Source organism: Bison bison, unplaced genomic scaffold (assembly GCF_000754665.1).
Source record: "Bison bison bison isolate TAMUID 2011002044 unplaced genomic scaffold, Bison_UMD1.0 scf7180017864064, whole genome shotgun sequence".
In the NCBI taxonomy this organism is placed as follows: domain Eukaryota; kingdom Metazoa; phylum Chordata; class Mammalia; order Artiodactyla; family Bovidae; genus Bison; species Bison bison.
In genome coordinates this window covers 2,339,510-2,354,010 of record NW_011494636.1, presented here as the reverse complement: position 1 = coordinate 2,354,010, position 14,501 = coordinate 2,339,510, and the positions used below count along the sequence as shown (strand labels likewise).

Genomic DNA, 14,501 nt, shown 5'->3' with positions numbered 1-14,501 from the left:
ATAAATAACTCGGAAAATGTGGGAGGTCATTTGTGTTGTTTTCCATAGGAGCAAACCCATCTTCCTGACCTGGGGTAAGCTCCCAGATGAATCACTTTGAATCTGCTCCTGGCTGCTCCACCATCCAAGCTTGTCTTGAAAACCCTGAAATAAACTTCCTAGGGTGAGAGCTTACATTGTGACTACATTTGTCAGTGCCTTCCCAGTATTTTCATTTTCAATTAGCACAGAAGTCAAAAGTTACAAAAGCAACGAGATTACGCATCTTTTAATGAAAGATAAAACAACAATATAAACATACACAAATTTACAGAGAAGGGATCAACTTTGATACATCTGGAGTAAAAGGTGTCTCTTATTTAAATATGGTATAAAAATAAATGCAAGAAACATTAACCAAGAATGTACAGACAACAGACAAAGACGTAAGTTTGTTTCTGACTGTGATACATTGGTGAAATGAAACTTTCTCTGCTAATTTATTATTTAATAAATGTGAAGCTGTATGTATACTTCTTGATATATGCTTTTTTCCTTTTACAATTCTTCCGGTTTGTGACTGAATTTTTAGTGACCTGTGTGTCTAGAAGAAGGTTTAAGAGAGAGAGAAAGGGGGGAAACAAAAGGTTTACTTCACTTGAACTGTTAAAAAGGAAAAGACACAGATCCAGCTTAATACAAGGAAGAAGTTAGCAGACATTCTGAAATGGAGGCGTCAAGATGGTAGAGTCCCTTGGAGATGGCAGTGCCTTAATGTACACAAAGAAAGAACAATTCAGGTCCTTTGCTCATGCAACATCTTGGTCTAATGTCCTCTGCTCCAGGTAACAACAAAGAACTACAAAGTATATGCAGTGACTCCAGTTCGCTTTCATGCTACAAGATGATCCTTTTAATAAGACTGAACGAGGCTTGTTAACCTCTTTGACGTGAGAGATTTCCCCTGAGGAAAAATATAAACAAGGGAAGAAAGAGAAAACAATATGATCACTGAAAACCTGCTTAAGAGTAACATGTTTATTGCAGCTGATACTGTACAAGGGTCAAAAGGGAACCCTTTAGGTGCATCTTAGTTCAAATTTCATGACCAAGTTCCCTCCCTTCCTCCACATCAAACAAAACGATCCTTCCTTTTTCCATCCTCCCACCCCTCCACCCACTTCCTCCCCCTGTAAACAGACTGATGGGTTCACAGCACAAATCAGCAAATCATAAAACATGTCCAAAATGTTCCACTGAGGCTTAGCAATGATGCAACACCTAGGTTTGCAACTGGTTATAACATGTTACAGCAAACTTTAGGAAGTTGCTCTGAAAGATAGCGATGTGATGCATTCTTGTCCAACTGCTAAGATTAGTGTTGCATTTATAAATATCTAGATGTGCACAGGGTATGATTTAATTAAACAAAATGATTTTTGAGGGTGAGACTGCTGGAAACTCATGATTGAATCTATTCCCTATCCTATATGGTAATGGAAAAACAAACAATCGGTGCCTAAAAGTTGAGAAAAGTCTATTTGCTTTGTACTTCAAACTGTAAATGTCTTCCTGTAATGGAATGTCAAACTGTAAATGGAAAACCATTTGATTTCCTCTAACCTCAACCTCAGAAAAAACCCTACATATTCTGATCCCACTTATTGTGTTAATAACTATTATACATATTCATTTTTTGAACATCTTGATAGTTAAAACTGTCCCTGTAAATTGCAAATACTCTAGAGAAAGGTATGAGATTTTAAATTTCTGATCAGAATAACAGATTGTCAATTTGGTTATTTCTGTTTTATCCCTCACTGTATATGTTTAGTATAAAAAAATAGGTCGAATTTGTACTCCTCAGAGGATAAAATAATAAGGGAAAATCAAAAGATTTTTTGAGAAATATATTTTAGTAATGTTGGTCATAGCAATAGTCTTGATTTACTCCTTAACGTGGCTCAGAGTTTGATAAATGAGTGGTGTGGTCTGGGGAGAGAAATCAGCATTCATGACTATATTTTGGAAAAAGAATGATATATTTAAAAAATGATTAATGATTCCAGACTCAATCTTTCTTTACATACTGTACAGTAACTGACAAGGTCTTTTTGTATACTTGAACAGCAGTAATAAAAATGAAGCACCATTCTCTTTTAATTGGGGAAAAGGAGTTCATAACTTAGCTTTTAGCAGGTTTTGACATCTGATTGTAGAAGAGCCAGTTTAGCAAAGGACTTTCCCACTTAGCTACGCTCTAATCACTTTATGGGAAGAAAAATACTGAAAGCAAAGGCAGATTTCTGACAGGAAACCCTATTTTACATTGGCCTTCTAGGCAAACTATGCTTTGCTTCTTCTTGTCACTTCTGTGCTTGTGTCCTTCTCATTCACAAAGTGGGAATAAGTACCTATTTTAAAAGCTTTTCCTGAAGAATAATACAAGTAAATTACTTAAAACTATTTCAGAACATTCTGTGTACTCAGTTTGCTAGTCATTACCTTATTATATAATTACCATCATTATTAGTATTACTACTGTTACATTCTTTCTCATCAGGATACTGAGACCCAAAGTCACTTTTCTGACTCTGAAAAGAACACAAAATTTCTCATGAATTTGGAAGCTAAAATTATACTACTTTTACACTCCAATACCTTAATCAAATAATGTTTGAATAAAAAAACTACTTTTCTATACTTGAAAATTACATTATTTTATATAGCTACTACTTTTTTCTCTTATGCTACTAATGTGTGCATATATATTCATTCTGATACTAATGTATTTTTAAAAGGTGCTTACTGTTTCTAATGCCATTTGTGGGGTGGGGAGAACCTATACTGGTTGATGTATAAGAGTGAATTCATATTTGAGTTGAGGAGGAAGAGGAAGATGCTAACATAAAACTATTTATATTAAAACTAAAGATTAATATAATTTGGTTCAAACTATTGGGAGGATGCGGAGAAGGCAATGGCACCCCACTCCAGTACTCTTGCCTGGAAAATCCCATGGACAGAGGAGCCTGGTAGGCTGCAGTCCATGGGGTCACTAAGAGTTGGACACGACTGAGCAACTTCACTTTCACTTTTCACTTTCATGCATTGGAGAAGGAACTGGCAACCCACTCCAGTGTTTTTGCCTGGAGAATCCCAGGGATGGGGGAGCCTGGTGGGCTGCTGTCTATGGGGTCGCACAGAGTCGGACATGACTGAAGCGACTTAGCAGCAGCAGTAGCAGCACTGGGAGGATGAATAACATAGGTTGAAATAAGAAGCCATTTGCAACTCAGAGTCATTTTTCATTTTGATCAGTGGAAATGATGTCATATTTGTAAATGTAACAAATGGTAATATGGTTCTCTACCTACTTTTCCCCTCAAATATCTATGAAGTTATTAGTATTGTCCTGGTATAGTCTTCATTTTTAAAGGGGGGGTTGAGGTACAGATTTAGCTTGGTAAGCTGTTGTAGCAGGAAATAATTTAAAAATACTCACTCATGGAAGCCCATGGAGAAATACAGGCCTACAGTAAATCTGGGGTTTGTGGTAATAAGAAAGCAGATGAACAGAAATGGGAGAATATATGTATATATGTTAACAAACCCACACAAGAAACTCTTCTGAGATGTGGACTCACCAAATACATAATAAGGGTATTTGTTTTGTGTATTGAGACAATTAAAAGGCAAATTTAGGTATATCTAATAGTTAAAAAAAAAAAAAACAAAAAAACCTAAGTGCCTCACCCAAGGGTCAAAGTAAATAGTATGGACACCCAAGTGAGTTATCTAGATTTAAAGACCTAGATCACGTGGATGTGTCTGTAAGCCCTGTGCAAATCTTGTCTTGTTCACGTACTGGAAAGAAAAATGCCGTGCAAAGGTATTTTGTGCACTCTCTAGTGTGCAAAGAAATATCAGTTTCTCACTCTATTGGAAAATCTTAAAAAGAACACTAATTCTTTTTTGCAGGTAAGAAAAAATATACTTGCACATCAGATGTTTTGTAATAATCCTTTTCAGTGTGGATCCTTGGAGGCTGTATTAAATCATCTTAAAAGACAATCATGAAGTTATCTGATTTTTGCTAATTTTTCTGAGTTGAAGAATCTGGGAAAATTTCATAGTTAAGGTCTAAAAATCTTAATTCTGGAAACTAAAAGGGCTAAAATTCCTTACCAATAGCATGTTTTTTGTTTGTTTGTTTTTACCAAATTGCTTACAATTGAATTCTGTATGAATAATGACTATTTTCAACCCAATGACTACATTTGTGCTATGTCATTTATACCCGTTCTTAATAGATTCTAAAGGAAATGAATTTGAAAAAGAATGGATACATGTAATGTTTATGTATAACTGAATTACTTTGCTGTGTACCTAAAAATAACACAGTTAATCAACTATGTTATACTCCAATGTAAAATAAAAATTAAAAGAAAGGAAATAGATTACATTGGAAATGGAAATCTATATAGAAAGACAAAGACAGAAACTCAAAACGAAAATTCAGCATCCTGTGAGATTTTATAATATCTAGTTAATGGACAATATGCTAGCACATGATCAATTTCAGGACAAAATTAACCTGACTTTAACTGGCATCTAAGTGAAGACAGATTCTCTGGATAATCTACAGTATAGCTATCACATAAACAAAGCAGTTTTTCTAGTGTCTCACAATAAAATTTCATCTCCACCAAACTAATTCCTTCCTTTTAAAATGTTGCATGGAGATTTTGTTATATTTAGGAAAATAAAACTCCCCCCAATAAAACAACCTATGTGCTCATTCTTAGTTTTCTCAAGTTGACTATCAAACATTATGAATTTCACATGATATACAATTTTTTCTTGGTTTTAAAGTAATAACAGAAAGTTGACAAAGAGCTGTGAATCCCTAGAAATGGAAATAAAGATCAGGCTCTTAGCTCCGTATGAGAGCCCTCAGCGTTTGGGAGATGGAAGCAAATGTCCACACGTCTTCCCTGCAGACACTAATCCATGAAGGAAGTAGGAGAGAAGCCATATTTGCTCGGGTGACTAGCTACTTGTTTTATTACTGTCATAAAACATAAAAACAATGTACTCAGTCTTTACCAGTCTACAGGACACAAACCAACACTAACTGAAGGGATGGATTTTTAGAAGATAGCCATCAAAGAGCTTAAAGGGTAGGAAATTACCAGGATCTTTTGGATTAAAAAAATATTAACATCTTAACTCTTATTCCTACTTGTTTGTTTCATATCACTACCTCCTAGTCTTCCCCATGTGTTGCTGTAGACTTAGAAATACCTTCTAGAATGCCTGGTCAGCTCCAGAGGTTCTGGGACCAGGAGAGGGCAAATCATGTCATTGACTTTCTACTGGTGTATGTGACCCAGCTATCAGACCTGTGCTGAGCCCCACAGCTGCGTAATAAAAAGAGCTGACTGTTTGATGGTAATAAGATGCCTTTGGACTAGAGATAAGAAACGTACATGCTCATGTCAGGCTGAACTAAAGGATATGTTTGTTTTTTCTCATGTGAAAATTGCACCTGCTTCGCTTAAAAAATATAAAAGTCTTTGCCTGGGTTTCAAAATCATTTTGAAACTGGCTTCCTTGGCCTTTCAAACTACCTATTGTCACTCCACAGAATGGTTCTGTGGCTGGTCTTTGCACCTGCTACTCTCTGAGCTTGGGTTCTTCTCACTCTTCAGATAAACTTCTTATTCAAGTTTTTGCTGAAGTCTTCTAATTGCCCCTTAGGTTCTTCTGCAGTTTACCTCTCTTGATTCTTTGTCAGTGCTTTTTTTCCTCTGGGTCGGAAGATCCCCTTGAGGAGGGCATGGCAACCCGCTCCAGTATTCTTGCCTGGGAAATTCCATGGACAGAGGAGGCTGGTGGGCTACAGTCCATGGCATCACAAAGAGTTGGACATGACTTAGTGACTAAACAACAACAGTAAGTGCATTTTTTTTAAATGCTGTTTTGTACAATCCTCTAAGTCACCTGGCTTGATAAAGCAATTGATACCTGTTAAACAATCTTAATATTATAGAAGTCTCCAAAAATCTACTTGCTTCTTTGCATGAGTTGAGTTCCTTGACTGGAAGTCATAGTTTAGGAATGGGCTTCTAGAAACCAGGGTAATGAGATTCAAATGTATTGGTACAAGTAACTTTTAGGGGAGGAGAGGCACGGTAGAATGAGAAAAGGGAGCATGTTGGACACACCGTATTAAGTAATTAACTGATAGAATTTGGGTCTTTTTAACTTTTATTTTGCCCTGGTTGTTGCCATCAGTGAAACTAAGAGGGGATATGTTGAGGGGATTGAACTAGGCTAGGGATTTGGAAAAATCCTGCTTCAAATGAAACCAAGTCCCCCAGGATAATTTTCAGGTAAGTTTACTGAAACATGGTGGATAATTTCAGCAAAACTGAAAAGTGTGAGTTCCTTGAAAATTAAAGAAAACTCAATTAGTGAGAATTAAGAAATAAAAAGAAAAGAAAGAAGGGAGGGATGGAGAAAGAAAGAAAGGAAGGGGATTCTATAGCTAGTTTGGAGGCTAGTATATTTAATGTTGAAAACAGGAAGAAATTCTGCTATGTACTTAAAAGAGATGGTTTATGAACATATTTATATACCAGTTCTTATTAGTAGCTTCTTGTGTGGTTTGAGATAGAAAAAGTAAAGCCAAATACTTTCATTTCCTTAGTTAAGAATAGCTTCCTGAAATAAAAATAGCGCATATCCATTAGAGAAAATGAGGAAAACATAGAAAAATATAAAGAAGAAATAAACATTACTCAAAGTACAATTATTTACATGTTAATATATCCTATTTTTTATACAAAAATATTTTTATTTATTTTTTTAAAAAAACTAAAATTATACTGTGCATAGTACTAAAGCTTATTATGAGTAATATGCTAATTAAAAATGATCATATTTTGATCAATTACCCATGTAACATATATTTTGTTCAAATTCAACACATTAGTGGGAAAGGAAATCAATTTAGAAAGATGCTACCAACATTTAGAAAAAAATCACATATCATAGAATAAATAAAAACATATTAGGGTAAGTTGCATATAATAAGGGAATGTGTTATTTCTGAAAGGTTATTTTAGTCCTATACACATATAAACATGCATAAGTACAGTTTATATATACATACACACACACTCACAAACATATATATATTGCATTACTATGTCATAGTAATGGGTTGCAATAAAAAAAGATGAAAGCCAATGCTCTAAAATCTATTCTTTAATAACTGCATCAGGTTGATATACCTTAATGCATTTAAGAAATTCACAATTGTATATTCAGATTGTGTTTTATTTTTGGCCGTTATACGATGCAATGAATATTTTTGTGTACAAACATCTGGGTTTTGTTAGAATTAAATTGTTAGAAGCTGAAATACTGATTGAATGTGAGAGAATATTTTTGAAGCTTTTGACACATTGTATAAAGTTCTCTGCAAGAAAATGATTAGAAATTCATATCCCTACTAAGTGTGAACAATATGTGAATTCACCAATTTCCTTATCCTAGATATTATTATTTAAAAAAACTAATCTATTGGAGGAAAAAGTTATTTTGTTGCCTTTTGAATTAAATTTGGTTATTAATATAGGTTTCCTTTTTTTTATATATATTTATTGACTATTTGTATTTCCTCTGTTAAAACCGATGAAGACCTTTGCTTATTTTTCTAATGGCGTATTGCTCTTCTGATTTTTTTTTTTGCAAAGAACTCCCCATATAAACCACATTAGATCTTTGTCAATTACATGCTCATTTACTTGTTTTTAAAGAGTTCACGGGACTTGAGAACAGGAAGTTGCTTTAAACAAGTAAGGCTTTTTAGCAGTCTTTCATGGTATTTCTGTGGATAAGACAGAAAAAGAGGAAGTTCGTAACTAAATAAACAACTACCTTTAAGGTGTGCTAATTTTTGGAGTAGTGGAACTCTCTTCATTTCTGTTCTTAGGACATTTTAATCAGCAATTTGCTTGACTAAATTGATATAATTCTGCTAAAATGAATGCACGAATGATGCCAATTTGCTAATCTTGGTTAAAAGACAGGATAACAAAGAGATACTCCAAAAAATTACATAATGCAATAACTCACAAGATAAAATTTAATGGAAAGAATAAAGAACTTACACGAAAATTGATAAACAAACAATAAACCAAAAGTCTAGCAGCAAAAGAGAAGATTGAGGAGATATAATCGTAGTTCACAAGAAAAAAAAAATTTTTAGATTTAAAAAACATTTTAAGCCCCAAATAACCTGGCTGCTGTGACTGCAATCTGATGCAATTTTCAGGGTGAACTGTGCTAGTTAGGTATATTCCTTCTTTCCTATTGGGCATTTGATATTTCTAATCTATGCTGGTTCGGTTACTTCTCAAGTGTTGTGAGTCTGCATGAGTAGATTTGACACGGCATTGCCCTCTCCCAGGTTTGCTCCACAACTGGTCTGAGGTTGTATTTCCAAAGCCTGGCATCTATATTATTCATGGGTGGGAAGGGTGGGCTCAGTGTACAATAATGGTGATTGTTAGCATATGGAAAGGAAATTTCATGCCAGATTTCATGTTTAATAAAACCAAGATAAAAATCATTTGACCAGGGACTAGAAATAATCCACAGAGTTTTAGAAAGCATCTTAAAACAGCATAAAACTGCCAGAAAACACTGTAATTCTTCATAGATTGAAGACTAATTGACAAGGAAGCCTGCTATTAATGTGTAATACAAGTGCTTTGGAAATCAAGAATACAAACTCTGACTTCTCCCTTCTACAAGTTATTTTCCCTTCTAGTGTATGTATCTCTTGCATTAGGGCAAACGTAATGATAAGAGAGAGAAAAATAAATAGACATCTCTTCTTTCGTGATTTTGTATTCCATTTAACTGAGGAATTCAATTTTTTATAAGAAAAAATGAATATTTAACTTGATGAATGCCTATGACATTTTGAGCTATAATGGCAATGAATAAAGAAAGAACGAAATAAGGAACAACATAAATGTCCATCAATAGAGGAATAGAAAAATAAATTATAGGTATATACATTCAGAGGAATTTTGTGCAGCCAATAAACAGAATTGTGTAGAATATGAAATGACCTGGAAGATGTTTCTGATGCAATTTAAGCAAATAAAGCATATTTAAAGAATTTCTTAAATCTATTTATTTGTACAAGTACTATTTACGGCTGCTTCTGGCTAAAGAAATTGTTGATGAAGAAATTGAGGTGTAGCAGTTTAACTGACTTCTAAAAATTCATATGGCAAGAAAGTATGAGACTGGGTTTCAAGCCTAAATATTAATATTTCAGGTTTCCAGTGCTGGGTATAATAGGAAGAAAATGAGTACTCTATAAAGTAATGAATTTAAAGTCAGAAAAATTTCCTTCTAGTCCTGACTTTCTCTCACCTATAAAATGGGTACAATAATGAGTATTATATTACCTAACTAGCAGGTTCAGATTAAATTAAATTAGATAATATAAAGTACCTGGTGAAGAGCCTGGCACATGGCAGGTACTCATTGAATGTGAGTTACTATCATTATCTCACTTTCCCCAGGTCCTTTCAGAGTTTACATATTGTTTAAAAGTATTTCCCCAAGCTCATTTCTTAGACACTTTATCTCGTAGCTTTGTTATATTTACCAGAGCAACTTCCACATAGAACTCTTTTAAAATGTTTATTTAAACTCTATATTTCCTCCATTATTTCTATTTAGTTATAATAAAACCACTCATTCATTATCTTGTGTTAAAATCATTTTATTGATCCTATAAAGGCATTCCATAAAATTTATTATGTAAGTACTTCAGATGCCTATCACAACTGCTGACTCTAAAAGGAATCATAATATTGAGGAACACTGAACCAAGAGGAAATAAAAAAATAAATGAAAATAGAAAGTTAAAGGGAACTTTAAATAGAAATTAACCATCAAAAGATTTAATGGTATACAGTATAATATTTTTAATTTTTGTATAAAAATAATTTTCAGGATAGAAATTCACTTCTCATGCCTAATCAAATAAATGTAGTAATTTGTAATCTACTGAGGAAATTAGAGAGCCTTTCTAATTTTTTACCCCATTTCTTCAGAGTACTACCAAAACAAAATATTCAATAAAGATATTACTTTTCATTTTCCTGGATAGAAAAGGATTAACCCTAAATAACTGTGTCTGAAGCTTACCTGAAATTTATCAGTATGCTGTGTGTGTATATGTGTTCTGGTATGAATGTTACTCAACTTATCTTTCTTCAGTAATCTCAGCCTTTTGTACCATTCTCCTTAAAAAGATGGTTGCCTTTCCTGGCCTAATGAAATCCTATTTACCCAGTTAAATGTAACTTCTGAAAATTCTCATATTATTCATGGACTCTACTTATTCACCCTAATAAATAGAAATAGTTTATCTTTCTCCTGTACATCATAATATTTTGTTTATATCATTATGTACTGTAGCAATTTAGGTCTTGTTCTTAAGATATAGCACAATGTCTGGAGTATAGTTGGCACTTGGTGTATAAATTCTGATTGAAGGTGCATAGGATTACTTCCTCACTTCCTCTTATTTCCTATCGATCTTTTCTTAAAGTTTGCAATGAATGACAATGTGGTGCTACTTTAAGGGTTGAGGAAGTTGGTCAGATGTGGGGATGGTGTTGGAGGAAAGACAGCCATTTTGCTTTCCCTTTCCATCTTCCATAAATTGCATTATATGTTTTTAATTATATCACAGAAATTTCCAATCCAATTGCTCAAGAACAATATTCTGTCAGCACTGTTAGAAAAGAATGAATTTGAAACAATTCTTAAACAATACACAGAGCACTGTGCAACATCCTATGGTGACTTTCTCCAGCAAAATCTTGAGGCATTTCTTTAGCATTGTCTTTATCTTCCCATGGTGACTTATGAGGCATGCTTAAGAAAAATTTTTATTAAAGGTCAGAGATTCCAAAAGATCCAGCCAAAATTTTGGGAAGTTAATAGTGTGATTAATTCTTGGAGTCCTTCATTTTCCAGTCCTTTAATTTGTGCAATCACAATGAATGTTCAAAGTATATACTGCTTTTTAAAGTCTTTTAATTGGGAATTCATAAAAATAACTGATTAACATTCCCCACCACAAGGAGCCTTGAAGGAGACTAAAAACAAAAACCGTATTTTTGCTGAATCCAATTAGCTTACATTTCAACACACATAACTCCACTTAACTGGCCATCACAGCAAAAGCCACAACACACACCCACAGCAGCAGCAGCATGGAGCTGACCACACAACTCAACAGACAATGCAGACAAACTGGAGTATAAACCAAGATTTTTCTACCTCTTTTCATAACAGGTTAGTGCTGGCCCTCAGTGTTGGTGTACAGTTTTTATGGCATGGGAAAATAGGGATGTTTCTGCCCTATAAAAATAAATGTGTTGAAGGCTTTAGTTTGAGCTTATACAATGTCAGAAAGTTCCAAAGGCACTGGCACAATACCAAAAAAAAAAAAGAATCTCACAAACAAATATATCACTAAAACACATGGCAAGATACTAAGAAAACACTGGTAGGAAAACAACTGATTTCCTGGATGATCTATGCAATAGTTTTCAATACTTTGCTGAAAAATAACGAATGAGAAAGGCATGCTAGTGGGTCTTTGGTGGGCATTTATTGTCACCAACTCCCATTCATACTGAGTCTGGCTCTGGCTTTACACTGTTAAATAAGTCATTTTCTCTCTGCAAAAGTAGGAGACACAGAACCCTCATAGTTCTTAATCTTTTAAGCCTTAGGAAAAGCTAAGGGATAGAGTACAGAAATTCATGCACTATTGTTAACAAAGACAGAGATATATAGAATAAAAATAAAAATATAAATAGTTATTTCTTCATTTTATGTATCATAATACACACTACTTTCCAAGTCTTAGTTTGACACATACAGATTTTCACATATGATATCTTTATCTACTCTAGGAAGTGTTAGGACAGAAAGGTAAGTAGGAAGTTCTGAACTTGAATAAAGACATAAATACTTTTGCTGTTACATCAAAGGATGCAAGATAGAAGATGGGGCTTGAAACTGGGAACATTTCCCAAATGGACTTCATGATTTGTAATTCTTTAAAAATGAAAACTTACCACATTCTGTGCAAAGTTTTCAAAACATGTTCTGCGGTCCATTGAATATCCCGACTTATATGTGTGGGGTTGGGCGGGGCAAAGAAAAATAACAAGCAGAGAGAAAAAGAGAGAGAGAAGGAAGGAAGAAAGGAAGGCAGGCAAAAGCCAGAAAGAAAAATGGCAGAAAAAGACAGGGTGATGAAATGACGCAACACCAAATTCATGTTCTAAATCACAGGGATCAGGAAAACAGGACAGCTGCCACCAAAGGCCTCTTGTCACAGGGCATGGGCTCTGTTTGCATTAACGCTTATAACACCAAAACTCTTCTTGTGCAAACAAAATGATGTGATTTCAAGCAAAATCGAATGACACTGAAATAAAGTAGATATGTTTAGGTTTTATGCTGACGTTTTTAAAGCCTACATTATTGAAAATCTAGTGGCTTATGTTCAGAATGTCCTCATAATTTTCTACTGGTACTAAATTTCTGTTGATACCATTAATTCTGTAGACCACTGCTGTCCAACAGAACTTTCTGAAGGCATGGAAATTTCATTCTATACTAATATTTCAGAAGTCTTTAGCTGTGGCCATTGAGTAAGAGAAATTCAGTTAGAATTTTATGTAATCTTAACTAATTTAAATTTAAACCATTGCATGTGCTGGTGGTTTCTGTACTGGTCAGTGCAACTGTCTGGTTGCAAAGTCAATTGACTTTGAAAAATATCATTAGCTTAAGTGATGATCATGAATTATACAAAATTATCATTTCATCTCAGAATTTCAAGAAGCTATGGACTATTTTAATATTACAAAATAATGAATGATGTTGATGTTTATATACAGATTTTCCATTTTCTGTTAAACTGATTAATAAGGTGTTACTGACAGTGAGACTTTCATTATAAACATTAATTGAACAATGTAGCCTACTGCAGTTCTTCAAAAATATGCTAGCAGCTCTTAGGTATGAAGCCTCATCACAGGGATACTAAGTGACTCAGGATAAATGCCAAATGAAAATATTTGGAAGCAAATATTTAGTTTGCTGATAGTTGCTGCATTTTGGCAACTATCATAGGAAAAAAGTGAGTTATGAGGCATATACATACATTCCAGTTTACAGGATGAGGAAAGTCCTCCCTGAGTTTTTAATCTGATGGCATTGTTCTTTTCTTTATTGTAATTTCTTATTTCCTTAAACTGGCATACAGAAGACTAACATGAAACATGAGAACAGCATCTTAAAACCTTTGTAAAGCATGGACATCTGCCGAGACAAACACGCAATAAAGAAAATAAGCAATCAACAGGCAGAAACACATATAACTTAAATGACCCTGATAAAATGCAAGGATTTGGGGGAAGGTCTTGGAGTGTATCCACTTACCATTTGTCCAATACTGTGGTCCCAGCAGAGATAACTACTCCAAATAACTATAACTGAGAACCAAGTCATAAAAGTTCACAAAGAACCAATACCTTTTTCTTTGCCTGTAGAAGTTCCTGATAGGCACTGGATCTTATAAAACGTGGATATGAATCACTTTTCATCAGTTTGTAAATGTGCTCCTAAAAAGAAATAATGGTTGAAGTGCCTCTTTATTATTTCTCAGGAAAAATCAAATACTGTGATAAGAATGCAACATCTGATTCAAAAACAAATCTGGAATAATGATAATGCTGATGAGAATATCTTATATGCTTATAGAACAATTTAGACCTTCAAATTTATTATTTTATTCAAGGATCCATGTTTAAACTGGTTTGGGAGCTATGGAGGAGGCAAATCAAATCCAGTCCTTAAAAAAAATGGGATTTAGTTAGTTGACTGTCATCACGTAATTTCAAATCAAGTTGTTGATTTATATAGACCATTAAGATAAATAAATCTGCTATCTCTTAAGATTAAGCCAAAAGAGAATGATGCAAAGTCAGGATTCAATCATTCTAGATACCTTGGCATTTATATGTACTTGGAGGGTTCAAACTTTCCAAATGAATCATCTCATTGGTGAAAATTGTTATGCAAATCTACTTTAGGCCAGAGCATAAGTCCAGAAATAAATTTTGTGATATTTAATTGCTTAACGTCCTAATTTGTATGCATGTTTTGACTTACTCTGAAATATATTAAGTAAATATTCAATAATCCTAATCAGTTTGCAATGTTTTGTTTCGAAGATGAATATTGGTAGACAAAGGAAAAAAATATATTCATTTAATTCAACGTTGGCCCAATCCAAGGAGATTCTGCTTTGGTTTATTGCAGCCTAAGGGAGCATAAATGCTCCTTGCTCATTCTAGTCTGTTAGAGGCAGAGTTCTGAACTATTTGAGAGTA

The 14,501-nt window shown here is 34.0% G+C and overlaps 1 protein-coding gene across 1 annotated transcript in view; it reads right to left on the bottom strand.

Annotated features, from left to right (window-relative positions):
* Positions 1 to 250: 250 nt before the first annotated feature.
* Positions 251 to 14,501, bottom strand: part of RGS7 (regulator of G-protein signaling 7) — a 489,491-nt gene continuing 475,240 nt past the window's right edge. The window contains exons 16-17 of the mRNA XM_010836687.1: positions 13,641 to 13,730; positions 251 to 943 (exon numbers count right to left, since the gene is read on the bottom strand). Of these exons, the coding sequence (XP_010834989.1) occupies positions 893 to 943; positions 13,641 to 13,730 (141 nt within the window). The 3' untranslated portion in view covers positions 251 to 892. The remainder of the gene's footprint in view (positions 944 to 13,640; positions 13,731 to 14,501) is intronic.